The sequence below is a fragment of the Nicotiana attenuata genome, chromosome 5 (genome assembly GCF_001879085.1).
Source record: "Nicotiana attenuata strain UT chromosome 5, NIATTr2, whole genome shotgun sequence".
NCBI classification, from domain to species: domain Eukaryota; kingdom Viridiplantae; phylum Streptophyta; class Magnoliopsida; order Solanales; family Solanaceae; genus Nicotiana; species Nicotiana attenuata.
The window spans coordinates 20,476,796-20,496,827 of record NC_031993.1 but is presented as its reverse complement, the minus strand read 5'-3'; the positions used below and the strand labels follow the sequence as shown (position 1 = coordinate 20,496,827).

Sequence of the window (20,032 nt, the reverse complement as noted above, 5' to 3'; positions counted from 1 at the left end):
ACAAATAACATGTTTCATTTTCCTTCCAGATAACAAGTGTGAAATACCTCTCTATACAACATATCAATGCGTGAAAAAAAGTCATGAATGACGTGATACCGTACAGCATGAGGAAAAATGCATCTCAATGCCTGTATGTCATGTGTGCACAGCAATGCCATGTATCTCAGAGATGAATGTCACGACCCGGAATTCTCACCCTCGGGAGTCGTGATGGCGCCTACTAATAGGAGCTAGGCAAGCCAACTTAATTAGTAATTTCATTAAACACATGATCCTTTTTAACAATTAACGGCATTAAATAAAGGCGACAGAATTAAAATCATAGCGGAAGACTTAGCAATTGCAGCCTCTAGAAAATGGCATGTGCATCAAGTGGATGTCTATAATGCATTTTTGCAAGGTGATCTTCATGATGAGATTTACATGGATCTTCCACAAGGATTTAAGAGTCAGGGGGAGTATAAACCTGTGTGCAGACTCAAAAAATCCTTGTATGGACTTAAACAAGCACCAAGGCAGTGGAACTCAAAGCTGACAGAAGCCTTATTGAAGTTTCAATTCAAACAAAGCCCATATGACCATTCATAATTTGTTAAGAAAACTGAAAATGGAACTATTGTTGTGTTGGTATATGTAGATGATATGCTTATAGCAGGAGACAATCTCAAACTGATACAAGATACAAAAGAAGCTCTTGAACAGACTTTCAAAGTGAAGGATCTAGGAGAACTAAAGTATTTTCTTGGAATAGAATTTGCAAGGTCAAAGCAAGGAATCCTAATGCATCAAAGAAAGTATTCTCGGGAACTAATATCTGAACTTGGATTAGCAGCATCTAAACCTGTCAGCACACCTATGGACACAAACATAAAAACTCACTACGAGAGAATTTGATGAACATTTCTGCCAAGACAAACTAGCAAAAGATGTTGTACTAACAGATCAAGGCAGCTATCAAAGACTCATAGGTAAACTATTATACTTAACTGTTACTAGACCTGACATCTCCTATAGTGTTCAAACTCTCAGTCAGTATCTACAACAGCCAAAAAAGTCTCATATGGAATCTGCATTACGAATTGTAAAATATATCAATAGTCAACCAGGACAAGGTATCCTTTTGTCTAGCAATAAAAATGAAACAATCACAACTTATTGTGATGCTGATTGGGCAGTCTGTTCACACTCCAGAAAAACAGTTACAGGCTATTTAATCAAGCTAGGAGAATCACTTATTTCATGGAAATCTAAGAAACATACTACAATTTCAAGAAGTTCTGCTGAAGCAGAATACAGAAGTCTAACATCTACTGTTGCTGAATTAACATGGCTATTGGGGTTATTAAAGGAAATTGATGTGAAAAATGATCAACCAGTTACTATCTTTTGTGATAGTAAAGCTACCATTCAAATAGCAGCCAACCCAGTCTATTATGAAAGAATGAAACACATAGAAATAGATTGTCACTTTATAAGGGAAAAGATTCAACAAGGCATGGTCAAAACTGAGTACATCTCTACAAAGGAACAACCTGCAGATATATTCACAAAAGGACTGAACAAATTTCAGCATCAATATCTGATTTCCAAGCTAGGGACATTTAATGTTTTTATGCCCTCTAGCTTGAGGGGGAGTGTTAAAGAAATTATACTTCAAAGCTCATAATGGCAGTTTTGTAATATCACCATGGTAGTTAGTTATTCTATTAGTTCACTGTTACCAGAATTAGTTAGTTAGTTAATTTAGATTACTTAGCTTAAGCTAGCTAGATAGTATAAATAATGGTGTACATTATCATTTTCAGTAAGTTCAACAATAAAGAATGATTAATTCTCTCTCTACTCTCTTGCTTTCTTCTATCTTCTTCTGCTACGTCTCCTTCTTCACTTAAGTCACTGATTTGTGACTATCATTCTTCTCTCGATCAGTTCACTTGTCTATCCTACCACTGAACTTGATAACTCCTCAGTATATTCAAGTCCAATTCTTTTGTTTCATTATTAAGTTTATAAGATTCAAAATTAAATTATTGGCAAACTAAAGAGAGAATATGAGCTCGTCCTGGAGCTAGATCATCCCTTAATGGATCAACTATGAAACTCTACTATGATGAATATTGTAACAAAGCTTACTAGTTCAACTTACGTCCACTCTTCTCCTTGCGAATATCTGATGGCGCTGATACTCTTTTTTTTCTCATCAAATGTTCGTACAGGGTAAGACTCATTAAAAGTGAATATATTTTCTATTTTCAAGCTCAAACGTAAATCTTTAATTAAACATTAAGATATTATATTTATCCCACCACAATATTTGAGGGTAATGATAGCACATACACTTCAAAACTAGATGATTGTAAAACTTATGGGTCTATGAAGCGAAGAATACTTGCTTTTCTACTAAAAATCTGGTATAGAATAATAGAAGTCCTCAAATTCAAAATTCGAAACTTGTGAGCTCTTATTTCAATTTTTCAATTTACCTTTTAGTTCTCACTTTTACCTTAGTGATGTCACACTGCAAGAGCACTTTATATTATGTCAGTGCTTGAAACAATTTTATCTTTTATACTCCATTGTTCTAATCTCTCTAATCTCTAGAGTCAATAATTTTGTATAAATTTAATCACTTGCTGTTGTTATTCTTTAATTATTTTGTTGAGGTATATCTTCCAGAAATACTCTAATTGGATTAGGTTGATTTTTAAGTTTTTTTGAAGGCTATTTTTAAGTTTCGCTCTAAGCATAATTAGTTATTTCCAATTTTGCAAGTCTCTGTCAAAATTACTTAATACTTTCTTAGTAGAATTTGCAAATTTCTCACCTCTCCACTGCAGCTAATCATATCATCTTTAACAAATTATCTCTTGGTGTCTATTTGTGAAAAGTGGTTTCATTTTTAATAAGTACAACTAGAGCCGTCAATATGGGCTTGGCCCGTTGGGCCAGCCCGGCCCGACCCGTGATTTAGCAGGGCTGGGCTAAAAATTTTGGAGCCTATTTAAAAACGAGGCTTTTAAGCCCGGTCCGAGTAAGCCCGTGGCCCGTGAGGCTTGACTGAGGCTGGGCTGGGCCGGCCCGTGGGCGTAATAAAAATACGTATTTAAAATATATAAAACGCATATGACACAAAAAATAACAAGAAGAGTATCCCAAATGTAGATGTTAATTATTCTTAATATTGGGGTATTTATAGTTTTTGAAAGGGGGGATTGGGCTAATATTGCAATTCAGCCGTTGGGCAACGGCCATTTTCTGAAATGGACCGTTGCCAACGTTCAGATCTGGGTTAAAAAAAAATTATCGTTAAACCGGTCTGGGCCGGTCCGGGCCGGTTAACCGGTTTCATATCACTGTTCATCTACTGGGTTATACTGGTCCGGGTAACCGGTATATCTAATGTGAACGGTGCAACCCGCGAAATACCCTTAACCCAGCCCAACCCAGTCCCCTTCTACCGGTCCGGGCCGGTTCCGATTTTAACCGGTCTGGGCCAGTCTGGAACCGGGCTGACCCGACCCGTTTAACACCCTTAGTACTCACTCTGTTCCATTTTATGTTGCACTAGGAATAGGGACATTATTTTCTTTATTATCTGTTCCAAAATAAATAATACATAATGATATTTGAAAATAACTTAATTCTATATATCTCATTTTATCTTTAATGATATGCTTTTATAACTATAAAAAAAACTCATGACTACGATCATAAATTTTTTAAACTTTTTTTTCCTTCATTGGCCTATTCACGCCACTAAATTTTCTCTTAGCAACTTTACGACTAGTCCGGCCAATTTTCCGCGACATTTTAAGAGTTTGCTTATAATACTAATTTCGGGATAAAATTTGAGATTGTATTTATTCAATGTTTGGTATGAGTATTAACTAATAACGATACATATTTTGTCCTAAATTATATATTAAAATGGTGGAATTAGCTGTCCCATATAGAATGTATGATAGCTAATCTCGTGTGATATCCCAACCAGTGGCGGAGCTAGGATTTTTATTAAGTGGATCAAAATATAAAAAGGTAGACCTGCGAAGAAGCCAACGGATGTCAATATGTAGTGTGTGTGTGTGTATCAATATTTATCTAGTTATGCAATGTTATTTTTTAACGAAGGGGTGTTGGTTGACACCCCTTGAATACATGCGGTTCCGCCACTATGGCGATCTATAAGATATTCTTGTTGTTAAAGAAAATATACTTCAAAGCTCATAAGGGCAGTTTTATAATATCACCATGGTAGTTAGTTATTCTGTTAATTCACTTTTACCAGAATTAGTTAGTTAGTTAATTTAGATTACTTAGCTTAAACTAGCTAGATAGTATAAATAATGGTGTACATTATCATTTTCAGTAAGTTCAATAATAAAGAATGATTAATTCTCTCTCAACTCTCTTCTCTCTCGCTTTCTTCTATCTTCTTCTGCTACGTCTCCTTCTTCACTTAACTCACTGATTTGCGACTATCATTCTTCTCTCGATCAGTTCATGGTATCAGAGCCCTCAAAGCTAAGTTCATACAGCTTTGATTTGATTAAAGTTTCCGCAANTCATCAAATGTTCGTACAGGGTAAGACTCATTAAAAGTGAATATATTTTCTATTTTCAAGCTCAAACGTAAATCTTTAATTAAACATTAAGAGATTATAGTTATCCACCACAATATTTGAGGGTAATGATAGCATATACACTTCAAAACTAGATGATTGTAAAACTTATGGGTCTATGAAGCGAAGAATACTTGCTTTTCTACTAAAAATCTGGTATAGAATAATAGAAGTCCTCAAATTCAAAATTCGAAACTTGTGAGCTCTTATTTCAATTTTTCAATTTACCTTTTAGTTCTCACTTTTACCTTAGTGATGTCACACTGCAAGAGCACTTTATATTATGTCAGTGCTTGAAACAATTTTATCTTTTATACTCCATTGTTCTAATCTCTCTAATCTCTAGAGTCAATAATTTTGTATAAATTTAATCACTTGCTGTTGTTATTCTTTAATTATTTTGTTGAGGTATATCTTCCAGAAATACTCTAGTTGGATTAGGTTGATTTTTAAGTTTTTTTGAAGGCTATTTTTAACTTTTCGCTCTAAGCATAATTAGTTATTTCCAATTTTGCAAGTCTCTGTCAAAATTACTTAATACTTTCTTAGTAGAATTTGCAAATTTCTCACCTCTCCACTGCAGCTAATCATATCATCTTTAACAAATTATCTCTTGGTGTCTATTTGTGAAAAGTGGTTTCATTTTTAATAAGTACAACTAGAGCCGTCAATATGGGCTTGGCCCGTTGGGCCAGCCCGACCCGACCCGTAATTTAGCAGGGCTGGGCTAAAAATTTTGGAGCCTATTTAAAAACGAGGCTTTTAAGCCCGGCCCGAGTAAGCCCGTGGCCCGTGAGGCTTGACTGAGGCTGGGCTGGGCCGGCCCGTGGGCGTAATAAAAATACGTATTTAAAATATATAAAACGCATATGACACAAAAAATAACAAGAAGAGTATCCCAAATGTAGATGTTAATTATTCTTAATATTTAACTAATTAATATTGCATACGAATTGTAGATATAGATGAAAGTGAAGATGTTAAGACAACCTTCTCACAAGCGGATTCAAATGTATTTGATGAAGATGATGTGTTGGATATCCCATAAGCGTCATGGACGTTCTCTTGAATAGTTTGTTTGAGTTTTTACGTGAATGAAATATAGTCTTGTCTTTTATTTTGTTTAGTGTTTATTGTGATATATTAGAACCGTATAAAAAGTTACTTTACCAATATTTATCTTTTTTAAGTATTTATTTACTTTTATTGTGATATATTAGAACCAATAAAAAAATTTTAACTTTTAAATATTTATCTTTATTTAGTTTAGAACTTAAAGAAAAAATATAAAATTATATTTTAAAAATGATGGGCCGGCCCGTGGGGCCCGTAGCCCACATAGAGCTGGGGTGGGCCGACCATTTAAGGCCCATCAAAATGGTGGGCTAGCCCAGCGCAGCCCGACAATTGCTAAAGCCCACATGGGCTGGGCTGGGCTGGGCTAGCTCGGCCCGCCCATATTGACAGCTCTAAGTACAACTGATACTCCCGCTAAAGTAAGCAAATAAAATTTATTAAGAATATATAACACAAGTTTAACATAAGTAATTTGTCAATTAACTGACTAGTTCGTATAATTAGTTTCAACTTTCACTATATGACACATTTAAAGAACTCATCATATTTAGACTATTTTTAAGCTTTTATTTTGTTCGAAACCAAAATGCACTAAAAAAAACTCATGTAGTAGATGAAGTTGACGTAAATAATTTATCTCGAAAACCTTCTCCTTCCCAATAAACTTCTGAATCTGCGCCCTAAAATTCGAATTAATTCTTCAAAAGACAAAAAAAATCACCAGAAAAAAAAACTAATTTTTCTGAAATTGGGCCTGTGAACTTGCACAAGCCCAAATGTGTCTGGTCTATTGAACCTCCACGATTCTCTTTGTCTGCCAATATACTCATCTCCATCTCTGTAATCACCTCACCCAACTCTTTCTCAGCCGAAGCTCTGTTGTAAGTTTCCCTAAACCCCCATTTCCATTTATTTTTTTTATCCTAATATACGAATTTTAATTGGATTTCTTTCTCAGTTTTTACAAGTTCATTTTTGCACTATTACTTGCTTCTCATGTGATCAAAAATCTGTGATTGTGTACTATTCCTCTTAATATTAGTAATAATAAGTAATTTTGGAGGAAAAAAAAAGTGCTTAACATGTTATAGGGAGATTTTTGAAACAGAACCATATAATTTTTGCATCAGAAAGACTCACGGTTCATCATAGGAGCAGAATATCTAGTTTGCTCACCGTTGCTGGAAGGACTGCTGTTGCTCATTAAATGATAAATTCAGGCGATCTTATGAATAAAATGAGTTAGCTCAAGCTTATTATTTCAGTTTGTACCCTATATAGATTTCTTTTTCATGGTGTCCGAGCCAGCTTTGCGCGCACCTTTGACTATTTCACCGGGAACCTACTACGTCCCCCGGCACAGGTACAGCCTACCAAGGCTTAGGCAGAGAAGAAGTCACGTAATCTTTTTTGCCTCCGCTAAGATTTGAATTTGGACCTATAAGGATTTAGTGTATTGTTCAATTTATTTTGTGGATTTTGTGCCTTTTTCTGTACTTTGCTGTCTTTCTAAGTACGTCAGTTTTGAATGCGGCATATCTTCTATTCAATGCACCACCTCCTGCATTTTTGAAGTAAGCTGATCCCGTAGAATCAGCTGATTTTACCTATTGATAAAATTCAAAGCCTCGCGGGAATTATATTTTCCTTGTTTGAATGAAGAACTTTCCGATTGCTGTATTTTCTCTTGTCGCCAATAAGAGGGCACACATATCTGCACCCAAGGGTGTGGCTAGTGGTCAATGAAGCGGGAAGAGAACCATGAGGTTTCAGGTTCAAATCCTGCGGAAGCAAAATAACATTAGGTTATATCTTCCCATCTGCCCAAGCCTTGATGGGTAGAGTTACCCGATATCTGTGCTAGTGGGAGGAGCAGGTACTCGGTGGAATACTCGATGTGCACGCAAGCTAGCCCGGACTCCACCGTCATAAAAATTAAAATTAAAAATGAAGGCACACATATCTCCTTTTGTTTGAGCAATAAGATATCCGAACATAGGGTAATACCTAAAAAATGGTTTCGGTCAAAGTTGATGGGATTGCTGGAAGCTGTATGTTATGAATTTCATAATTGACAGATGGTAAATATTGTAACAATCTAACACAAATCTTTTACATGAGCTCTTGAGCAAGACGCTATATGATATGGAATAAAAGGGTCAGCCGTCCTAAGATTAAGTTTCATTTCTTGTTTTCAAGTATTTACTTGTAGCATACCTTCTTTCAACAGATTGACATAATTCTTCTATGTGTATATTTCCATAATGATGGTATTTTTCCAACATCAAAGTTTGTTTGGCATAGCCATCTCTTGGAGGGTGTTGTTAAAAGTTCATCAATTCCTTATGAAATGGATGTAGCAGTAGCTTGTTAGAACCACAAAGCTTCTTTTGATCTAAGACGTTTTTTTTCCTTTTATTTTTGGGTGTCCAAGGCTACTTGTCAGACTAATTTGGGTAGGCTGAATAGGTTTGCCCTCTGATTGGATAGGAGAAGACTCCATTAGACAGAAGCTTGTGGGACCATGCAAGAACCTATGGCGGAGTGTGCCCCTAGCGGATGCTCACAACTCAACTTTATCAGCTGCATTAAGAAAGCAAATCTTTCACTCATTTGAGATGAAATTTTTACTTATTATTGTCTGATTCTGTTTTCTTTCTTTTATCTATGTGGACTCTAAATATTTTTCTATTTTTCTTGTCCCAGTTGTCTTTCTGGTTGTGTTTTGTTTTCAATTTTTGTGTAAAGTGAAGGCTTTATTTGGCCTAGAAATTATGAGTAAGAAGCTGAAGAAGGTGCAATGATAGCTCTTTTCCTGCGTCATGAGCTATGTAAATGAGTGAGAAGTCTTTTATGAGTATTATGTGGTCTAAAGCCTGCCCTGCTTTTCAAAGACGTCTTTTTCTGTGTGAAATTGTAGATTCTTTATGTCATTTCGTCTAATGTATTCAGCTGCAAAGCAACATAATAATGCTGTTCTATTAATTGGGGTGTAATATGTTCTTCTTACAGATGCCATTGGTTGTGTTTTGATTACTGGGTAGCCTCCAATTTCAAGGAATATGTCACTTTCTAGGCTTTCTGGAAGAGTCAATCTTTTCCTTTGTTCAAACAGGACTTGTCGTTATCCACTTTCCACATCCAGGTGATTAATGGGCTATTTCGATTTTCACTCAATTGTTTTTTTTTTCTGTAATGGCGTATATGATTGTTATATTTGCGTAGCAATGAGTTAAAAAATGGTGGTTGATTGTGTCCCGTGTTGCTTAATGTGTTCTTCTTTATTCAGGGACTATCTTGAAATTGTAGTGTCAAAAGATAGAAACCTTGGGGCAATTGACATCATACATGGACAACTCTTTGGTCTTCGATATCGAGGTTTCACATCAAGGTGTGAACTTAACAAATCTACAGTTCATAACTGCGAAAGGTTGTCCTTCTTGAGAGGGCAGAGTACAGTAAGGTCTTGGCCAATGTTAAATCTTCGTCACCATTATGCAACTCAGGCTACTGCAACAGAGAAGAAATCAAAAAAGATGCTCTTTTACTTGACGGGCTTAGTTTTTGCTATGGTAGGGGCTAGTTATGCTGCAGTTCCTCTGTACAGGAGATTCTGCCAAGCCACGGGATATGGAGGTACAGTTCAACGTCGGGAGGTAAGTTACTTTTTGTTGATCTGGTTGTAGGTAGGATGTCAGAGTCCTCTTAAAGTGATGAAAATTACCACCTTACAGAGTGTTGAAGAAAAGATTGCGCGGCATGCAAAAGATGGAAGAGTTACTTCCAGGTAGTTTCATATGTTGCTTGATTGATGATCCTTGTTATTGTAATTTGCAACTATTTTTGGTTGAAAACATTTGAAATTTTCTTCCTCCATAGTTCTTTACGTCAACTTGCCTAATAGATGATGAATATAGAAAAATAGTGGTGTTTCTTGAAGAAAAGGCTACATAGAACCTGTAAACTTGTCAGATAACAGTTCCATAGCTGTTCGCCATTTTTCATGTATTCCAACTTTCAACTATGGAAAAGTGCAGTCTATTCATTCAAGGCTCTGAGGTTTCTGGAAGTTGAAACACCAGATCGGTGCAATGTCTTTTTCTCTTTTGCATCTCATGCACACAGTTGTGCAACCAATATCCTTATAGAAGTAATTGAGTTCCTAATCTCTATTTATCTTTTCTTTTGTGGTCAAATTTTTACACTAGTGGCATTTACAATGTGGTATGTTTTTAAAGGAAGATTCTTTTTTGTTGTGCTCTATCACATTTTGTATCTAACTCTCGTATATGGCATTAGGGAGATTGCTGTACAGTTCAATGCTGATGTAGCGGATGGAATGCCTTGGAAGTTTATTCCAACACAGCGAGAGGTGCCTTTTCTGTTATAGGCATGTGTTACGTTCATAAATAGTTAGTCAATGTACTTATGGTTTAGCATGCTTCCTATGTTCCACTTGATGTCCTTCTCCTTGTCCTACGGTGCAGGTAAGAGTAAAACCGGGAGAGAGTGCTCTTGCCTTTTACACTGCTGAAAATCGAAGCTCGACTCCAATTACAGGCGTATCTACATACAACGTAACCCCAATGAAGGTATATGTTTATATAATAGATGTCAACATATTTTTCCCACCCCCTCCTTGTTCTCCACCATCCAATGCAAACTTGAGGCAGACTATGTGAACGTGAAGATAGAACTCCCTAGTCCCTTCCCCTATTATTATATATCATTGTTCTTCTCTTTGGAACATCTCAAAACTTTGGATACTTCTTGTCATAGTGATAGTTTTCTATTAGACTAGTCTTCTAGTTCCGAGTCTACTCTGAAAAGAACATATTACAAGACATAAAGAATCTTTTTTCTTAAAAAAAGTATTGAGCTATGATGTCATATTTTGAAGTGAACTTCCATTGATTTTGGCACCAACATGGTGCCACTGCCTCTGTTCGAAAGCATTTACCAATATGAGGGTTTCAACTATACCATAATTAACATAACAACCACCACCACCACCCCACCCCACCCCCAAAAAAAGAAAAAAGAAAAAAGAGGAGCATATGGCTACTAGGACAGAATCCTGCATGCCCAAAATAAGTAGCTACCTGAAAGTGGGAAGTGAACAGTCCATTTTTGCCCTAGGAGTTGACATCCCTTTGCCGGAAAATTACATTGTGTAACTAGGTACATTTTTGTATGTATATATACTATGTGTTGAATTCCCTTGGCTTCCTTGTACATTTACTTCTTTATATTTTGACTCCCTTTAGTAAAAGTGCTGTCTCCGCCATTGAAGTGAAGGATGAGATCCCATGTCACCACCCTCTTTGAAATAGTATATGCTGTTTGTCTACCCTTATGTTGACAGTTGAATGTTATGTATTTTGTAGTTCTGTCCTTGTATCAAATCACATTATTCTGGATAGATTAGCAAAAATGGCAGCAAAATGGTGATGTGCCTTGCGTTCATAGCATAGTCACCCCAGTAGGACCATATTTAATTTTCAAATTCACTCATTAGGTAACAGAAGGCATGTTGTTCACATAGGCCTTACCACCTTAAGGTGATTTTTTTTTTTGATAAAAAAGGTAAAATTTTATTAAAGAGTACCAAGGATGTTCATAGTAGGGTAAGCAAAGGAAGAGCTGGACTTCCTTCTATAAGTTGAGGGAATACAATAAGTCTAGCAGAGAGTCAATATCAGTTATAATGTTCCTCTTACTGCATAGTTAAAGACTTTTCAAGCATTTAGATTTTACAATCATTAAACTTCCCTTCCTGTCGTTTAAGCATCTGTTATTCCTCTCAACCCAAATATTCCAAAAAATGCAACCAGGAATAGCATTCCAGTATTACTGCTTCCTATGGATGAGACTGTCCACTCCAGCTGCCTAGAGCTCGTTTGATGCACCCTGGCATGAGAACTCCAAAAATGGCAAGAAATATATCCCAGATCGTCTGGTGAAGGTGCAATGTAGGAGTAGGTGGTTCACTGTCTTATTAGCTCCCTCACATAGAAAGCATCTGCTGCACATAGAGTCACCTCTTTTCTGCACATCGTCATGAGTATGGCCAACATTCTTGACTTCTCCAGTTCTCACATTCTTCAAAAGATTTTTATTGCATGCTTTTACTGTGAATTTGCCATCTTCCTGATGTTTCCACTGTAAAGTGTTCTTCCTTCTGATCACTGAGAGAAACAGGCTTTAGTATTTGAATCAAGGCATTAGCATGATCAATTTCCGAATCAAGCAAGTTTCTCCTCAACAGTAAATTCCATCACCCCATTGGAGTAGCAGTCTGCTACAGTGCACTTTTTGTTGGTTCTGATGGAGTAAAGATCTTGAAATTTCTCTATTAAAGGAGAATCATCAATCCACCTGTCTGTCCACAACCTCACTTTCTTGTGATTGCCTACTTTCTTTGACAGAGTCAGCAAAAGTCATTCCAGAGACTCCTGATGTGCTGCTTCCAAACAGACACACCCTAAGCACCTTGTACACTGCCGAGAATACCACTTCTTGCCGTACTTAGCCGTTATGATATTTTTCCATAATCATTGCTGCTATCATTAATTCTCCAATGCCATTTAGGGAGCAAACTCTTATTTTGCAGCTTTATATTTTGACCCCCAATCCTCCATATTTCTTGTCAGTAATAACAATTACCTGTAATAACAGTTTCCCGTTTCACCAGGTGAAGTTTATTTTTTCTTGATTACAATCCCATAAGAAATTTCTTCTTAGCCTATCTAGCTGCCTCACTACACTTGTAGGCATGGGAAACAGGGACATAATGTATGAGGGAATATCATCCAGCACACTTTTGATTAAGTCAACCTGCCACCAAAGGAAATTTTTTGTTTTTTCCAAGGTGCAAGATTCCTTTGGCATTTTTCTCTCATACTTTGCCATACATTGGCATCCTTATATCTAGAACCCAATGGCATGCCAAGATAGGTAGAAGGAAATGCTTCAACCTCGCAACCTAAGATAGCAGCCAGCTTCTGAACGACATGCTCAGCATTGACAAAAAAAATACTGCTCTTTTCCCGGTTCACATGTAGTCCAGATATGGCCTCGAGACCAAAAGAATTGCTTTTCGATGCAGAAGTTGACTTTCATCTGCCTTACACATCACTAATGTGTCATCAGCATAAAGGATATGAGACACCCCCATTTTGCAACCATTCTCGTCTTCAATAATGAAACTCTCTAACCATTTTAATTCAGCAGCCTTTTTTAGCATTAAGCTAAATGTTTCCATGGCAACAATGGATCTCCGTGGCTCAAACCCTTCTGAGTAGGGAAGAAACCGTCAGGTGCACCATTGATGATAACAGAAATTCTACCAGTTGTAATACAGTACCTTAACCAATTTATCCATTTAGCTCCAAATCCTATAGAGCCCATCAACCTGAATAAGAAATCCCAGTTTACACTGGTAAAAGCTTTTTCCACATCTAACTTTCAAATTACCCCTATCTTTTTTGGTAATGGTCAAGGCATTCATTGGCGACCACTGCCAACCAACACTGCATCAGCCAGCAGCTTCCGTTTGATGCATGCATTTTGGTTGCTAGTCACAAGTTTCCAGATAACCAGCTTCGATCTTTCAGTGAGCGTTGTAGAGATAATTTTATATATGCTGCCCAACAAGCTGATAGGTCTGAAATCCTTGGTTCCCACAGCTCCTTTCTTCTTAGAGATTAGAGTAATAAATGTAGGATTAGAGCTTTTCTCCAATTTTTTCTTCGTGGTAAAATTTCGCCAAAGTTTTGAAGATGTCCTCCCTTAATATTTGCCAACACTTCTGAGAAAAGGCCATATTATAACCGTCGGGCCCTGGAGCTTTATCTCCTTAAGGTATTTTTTTAAAAAAAAAAAATCAAAGACCTTTAGCTTTTTTTTTTTTAAGTGAAGAGAGTGATTCATTCGAATTAGCTAACTAAAGAGCTGAAGGAATATGCTGAAGCTCTTACTACTGGAAGTCCCAGTTAGGAATTGAAACAGTTAAGTAAGCTTGTGAAGGCTCATCATTGTATTCTCTATCTTCAATTTATTTTGAGAATGGTAAATATTAACGTATTCTTTAACTTTATGTAGATGTATTATATAGTAAAATTGTAATGTTTGACCACCTCATCTAAAAACTTTATGCTATTAGAGAAGGTACATTTTTCTTTACTTAATTATATCTTCTGCTGCCTTGCGAGTGAGCCTTATTCTTTCTCATTGGGCCAAGCACATGAAAATTCTTTTTGTTTTTGGATGGCAGTGAAACTTGAATGCAGGATTTCTTGCCTGCTTTGATATCATGCAATAAGTGACCACGTCATTTGAAAGTTTACGCTATTTAGAGAGAACAAACGTTTTTTTGCTTAATTATTCTTTTGATAAGGAACATTTCTTTACTTAATAATATCTCCAACAATAAAAGACCTTGATCATTTAAGGTGCCTATATTTCCTTTAACCTACTCTGCAGTCTAGGTTTTAATCTCATGATATCTCCTTTTCTAGTCAGTACATGGCTATATGGAAATCCTTTTGGTATTGGTTGTACGCCTAAGGAGGAATGTAATGTCACTTACTTTTCTGTATTTTCGTTTTAACAATCAACTCGCTGTTTGCAAAATGTTTAAGCTATTTTAGAAAGTAGTTTATTTAAATATAGTTGCTTCCACTGCGCCTTGGCATAATACTATTTGATTTTCTTTAGTGCGACATGGTGCAAGGAAGTATTATTTTTTCGATAAGTAGGTGCAGGGCAGTACTACGTATCCATATAGGCACTTACATCAAAGTTTCTAATGGGAAACATAATCTTTCTCTCTTCAGGCTGCTGTGTATTTCAATAAAATTCAGTGTTTTTGCTTTGAGGAACAGAAATTGCTTCCTGGGGAGCAGATTGACATGCCTGTAAGTAACCCATCAACTAGCGTTGCCTGAAGATTAGTACTTGAAAATCCATGTGTTCATACAAATTAAGACACTAATCAACTTGCATTTGTAGGTTTTCTTTTACATTGATCCTGAGTTTGAAACAGACCCCAAAATGGATGGCATCAACAATATAATCCTATCATACACATTTTTTAAGGTCTCTGACAATTAAAGAAGCTGTTTTTCGCACGGTCACTGGAGATGTAATTACTACAGGAATAGCTTTGTTTTGATAGTTGACAAAGGAAAGAATAGTGATAACATTATTTCAGCTGCAGTTTGTGTTTTTAATGGACCCAAGAAAATCATTTTACATTCTAATGCAATAAATCTAAAAACACTGGAAAATTTTGACTGGCTGCAGCAATTGTAACCTTCTGTTTGCACTGATATTTATTTGCCTTTCTCTGGTGTCGGATGATAGATCTTATCAATTTCCACGGTTATTATATACAAGAAAAGCATGTGTATCCACTGCATACTTTATCACACTCCAATCCTGTAAAAGTCGATGAAGAGGATTTGCAACGCAAAATATTCTAAATTATTCTGTTAGTGGATGCAGGGGCGGCTCAAGTATATGCGGGGCCTAAAGCCAAAATTTAATATGAGGCGTAAATTTTTAAAAGAAAGTTATACGATATGTTTTTATTTAAAGTCTATTTTTCTAACTTTTTGAGATACAATGTGTTAATAATCCTTTTTATAGTCGATTTTCCCTAATAATTCATTTGCAATTGATAATATAGCCAACTCATTTAATCTTTCTTGAGATATTATTAATTTTAAATAAGATTTTATAGAGCAATAGAAGTCTAGAACTATTGGAAGCTTAAATTTCTCGGAGAAAGAAGGTGAGTAAGAATAATAAAGAGAAAGACAGAAAATATGTAGGGGTTTCTGAAATATGAAGAGATCGAGTAAAGAAAGATTGACTTGGACAAATTAAGAAAGGGAGAGTAAAAATTTTACACGTTATCTAATGGAGTAAGAAGTGAAAAATTGAAACATTAGAAAAACGATTCATCTATCCATATTTAAGTAAGTGCATCTAAAGAACTTCCTTTCCTTTTATATTAAAAACTCTACTTTTGTATTAAAAGTACTAAATATTATTTTTAAAATACCTATAAACCTATTCTTTTCAAAAAATGGGGCCCCCAAAATTTGGGGGCCTAAGGCTCACTACTCAACACATTAGAGCCGACCCTCAGTGTGGATGTAATTGATAGTAAAAATGGCGTGGGTTAGCCATTATTTAAGGTGGTATTTATTTTTTATCCAGCAATTCTAATGTTGAGCAAAAATAACCACTTTCTATTAAAATTAATATGAAAAGATATTTTTACCCTTTCTTCCATTGTTTTTCTTCCCAAACCTTCGCTTCTCTCTCGGCATCGAACTAGAGAAAGATCCCCTAACAACATTAGCTACGCTTCCCAATCTACGGGTTCTCGTCCTCAACAATAACGCTTTTGTTGGGACGGACATGATCACTCCTTTAGGTTTCCCTGAACTCAAACCTTTAGAGCTCTTGAATTTGCAGTTTTGGGGAAAGTGGATGGTGGCAAACGATTCTATGCCAAAGCTCTACAATACAAAAGTTGGAAACTGCATGAAACTGTCAAAGCTTGATGGTTTCGAATTCCTTACTGCTCTTAAAGAGTTGAAGATTAATGGAGACATGTCTAAACCATTTGAAGACGGGCTGCGCTACTGTAGTCCTGAACTTAGAGTTCCAAGTTCAAAAAATAAGGACATGTAGTCCTGAACTTAGAGTTACAAGTTCAAAAGTTAAGGACAGGTAGTCCTAAACTTAGACTTACAAGCTCAAAAACTAAGGACAGGTAGTCCTTAACTTAGACTTACAAGCTCATAAATTAAGGACAACTAGTCCTGAACTTACAGTAACAAGCTCATAATTTAAGGACACTTGGTCCTGAACTTAGAGTTGGAAGTTCAAAAATTAATGACACTCGGTCCTTAACTTAGACTTACAAGCTCATAAATTAAGGACAACTAGTCCTGAACTTACGGTAACAAGCTCATAATCTAAGGACACTTGGTCCTGAACTTAGAGTTGGAAGTTCAAAAATTAAGGACACTTGGTCCTTCACTTAGAGTTACAAGCACAGAAACTAAGGACAGGTAGTCCTTAACTTAGAGTTACAAGCACAGAAATTAAGGACATGTAGTCCTGAACTTCGAGTTCCAAGTTCAAAAGTTAAGGACATGTAGTCCTGAACTTAGAGTTACAAGTTCAAAAGTTAAGGACAGACAGTCCTAAACTAGAGCCCGTTTGGATTGGCTTGTTTTAAGTGCTTTTAAGCCAAAATAGCTTTTAAGCCATTTTGTAGTGTTTGAATAAAGTAAAAAAGTGCTTTTAAGCACTTGTTTTTAAGCTAAAATGACAAAAACAGGCCAAAAGCAAAAAGCTAGAATTCCTAACTTATGGCTTAAAAGCTATTTTGGCTTAAAAGTCACTTAAAACAAGCCCATCCAAACAGGCTCTTAGACTTACAAGCTCATAAATTAAGGAAAGCTAGCCCTGAACTTACAGTAACAAGCTCATAAAATAAGGATACTTGGTCCTGAACTTTATGAGCAGAAGGGTATTGTTGTCCGGGCGGGTAAAAGTTTATTAAAGCAGTGGCTAAAGATTAAAGACATTTTAAACAGTGGCTTAAAAGTAAATACATGTGTTATTAGTGGCTAACTGTGCACTTCTCCTAATTGATACGTGAAGCAATTTCATTCAGCCAACTTATGCAAAATAGTCGGGCGATTTTTAAAAATAGCCAGATTTACAACTGGTCGTTCAAAAATAGCCCAATTTCAAAAGTAATCGAAATTTAGCCACTTTTTATGTAAAGATAAATCTGAGCGAAAACACTGTTCAAAACCCGGAAAATACTCCAGTATATTATGTTGGAGTTCCAGCATAAGTATACTTGAACTCCAGCATATTATACTGGAGTTCTAGGATAGTATGCTGGAACTCCAGCATAATATGATGGAGTTCCAGCATAAATATACTAGAACTCCAGCATAATATACTGGAGTTCCAGCAAGTATAATGGTCCAGTATAATATACTGGAGTTTGGAGCACTAGTGCTCCAGTCTCCAGTATATTATACTGGAGCCAGCAAAGTATACCGGTCCAGCATAATATGTTGGAGTTCATACACAAGTGCATCGAACTCCAGTATATTATGCTGGACCTGTCTCTATTGCAGCAAAACGGTGGTTATTTTTTATTGACTTGGTAAACGCTTGCTATTTTTGATTGACCAGTCCGAAAACTGGCTATACCGTGAAATTTTGGCAAAATAGTCTTGTCCTATTTCATAAACAAAGAATTCATATTAGTAGATCAAATTATAGCCAAACAGAATAAACATTGTATCATAGTAAAAAGAAGTAAAGAACCAACAATGGCTTTTGCCCACATTGACCTATCAGTTCTATTTAGGGTTGTGCATGGATCGGATCAGATCGAATTTAGCACATTCCGGATCGGATTTCGGATTTTAGAAAATACATTCCGAATCCGATCCGAATTAATATCGGAATGGATCGGATTTTAAAGTTTGGATTGGATCAGATTTTCAAATTTCGGATCGGATTATTATGCCTCAAAGTTTCAAACTCATATGTATATTTTCTTTGTAAAAGAGCCAATACAGTAAGAAAAATTCATGTTTCTGCAATTATGAGAGTACTATGGTGCCAATATAGCTAAATCCATCAATTGTAAAGGTAATAACTTGGAGGAAAACATAAAGGAAATACTAACTATCCGAAATTAAAGTTTAGTATTTATACATGCCCTAATAATTTCGGATTTCGAATCGAATCGGATTGGATCGGATCGTAATAAAATTATACCAATCCGAATCCGATCCGAAATCCGAATTTATAATAAACACAATTTGAAATCCGAAATCCGAAATCCGAAATTGAACGGATCGGTTCGAATTTCGAATATCCGATCCAAATGAACAACCCTAGTTCTGTTATATGTGCAATCAATCAGTCAAAAAAGTAGTTCCTAGTACACTCTGCCTCTCATTATTGAAAACATTTATAAGCGTAATGACTCCTTCTTTGAAGCCCGGTTAATAGTAATTTGTTTTGATCGTCAAGTCATACTTTATTCGAACAGAGGTTAATATCCTAGACAAACTTTATTTATTTTCGAAGTAATTTTCGTCAACACACACAAATTTGAGGTGAACTAGCACTATTAGTCAATCTGGAAGAGTAATTCATCAAATTGGTTCAATTTTAAAAAAATTGATTTTTTTTTATGTAACCAAAGGGCAAAGAGGGAAGATTTCGTAATTGTCCGCGTGGCAAACAAGTCGATTATTTAGGACTTCTTCACCTTCATTTGTCTACCATTATATGTATAGTAAACACCATCTTGGTGTAGGTAGTAAAATTTATTTGATTTTAAAAAAGAGATACTAGCCCGTTTGGACATAATTTTTTTTTCTTTTATCCAAAAAAGTTTCACTTTTTTTCGAAATCAGTGTTTGTTCATAAAATTTTTAATTTTCACTTGAAAATACATTTTGGAAATTTTCAAAAATTTGAAAAACTCCAAAAAGCTGTTTTTCAAATTTTTCGCTCAAATCACTCACAAAACTTAGAAAACAACCCAAAATCATATTCATGTACAAACACAACTCTAAATTTCAAATACCATTTTCACTTAAAATTTTTAATTTACAATTCTTATGTCCAAACGCCCACTTAAAGTTTATAATATAATTGCCTGCTTTTGCACTTGAACCTCTAGTTTTAATTATTACAGGCTGTAGCAATCAAGTGAGCTTACTTGGACCCAAAAAAAGAAAGAAGTGAGCTCACTTAATTGTCAACATATGTCATACATCCAGAAATATCTATTTGATACATGAACTTGTATATACCACAAGATTATTTTCTTTTCTATTATATAGAAAAGGAAAGATGGTCAACCAAGGGCATATATGTCATTTCGAAAAAAAATATTATATTGTTTGTATTTCTTAAATGTAAATTGTGTCATTCTTGATATACGTGGACCCTACATTCCCTTGACCACAACACTCCTTTAAATGTAGTGTTGATAAGACTACTTTTACATAGAGTTACTCCATGCAAATACTCATTTTGAATGTTTTTTCTCATTTGATAAAATTATTAATTTTTGTTTCAGTCAACTAAAAGTTTTCACAGAAAAAGTAAATTTAATTTTTAAATAATAAAGCAACAAAAAGAAATATAGATAAATATTTATAAGATTTCCATATTTACCCATACTATTTTAACACAATTTAAAAAATAAAATTAAAGGTTTTCATATATTCACACTATTTGAAGGCGGTTTCAAACCTAAACGT

At 35.5% G+C, this 20,032-nt stretch overlaps 1 protein-coding gene across 1 annotated transcript; it reads left to right on the top strand.

The window, feature by feature from the left end:
- LOC109225463 (cytochrome c oxidase assembly protein COX11, mitochondrial) lies at positions 6,376-15,059 on the top strand. The gene is made up of 8 exons (XM_019390133.1): positions 6,376-6,580; positions 8,712-8,844; positions 8,989-9,355; positions 9,434-9,486; positions 9,999-10,071; positions 10,187-10,291; positions 14,537-14,617; positions 14,712-15,059. Exons 2-8 carry the CDS (start codon positions 8,762-8,764, stop codon positions 14,811-14,813), a joined length of 864 nt encoding a protein of 287 aa, XP_019245678.1. The 5' UTR covers positions 6,376-6,580; positions 8,712-8,761; the 3' UTR covers positions 14,814-15,059.

Bases quoted from the DNA above. Each gene is read 5' to 3' on its own strand.
- LOC109225463 (XM_019390133.1), top strand. From the start codon at position 8,762: ATGTCACTTTCTAGGCTTTCTGGAAGAGTCAATCTTTTCCTTTGTTCA. The intron at 8,845-8,988 runs GTGATTAATGGG...TTCTTTATTCAG, and splicing joins TATCCACTTTCCACATCCAG to GGACTATCTTGAAATTGTAG. The intron at 9,356-9,433 runs GTAAGTTACTTT...ACCACCTTACAG, and splicing joins GTACAGTTCAACGTCGGGAG to AGTGTTGAAGAAAAGATTGC.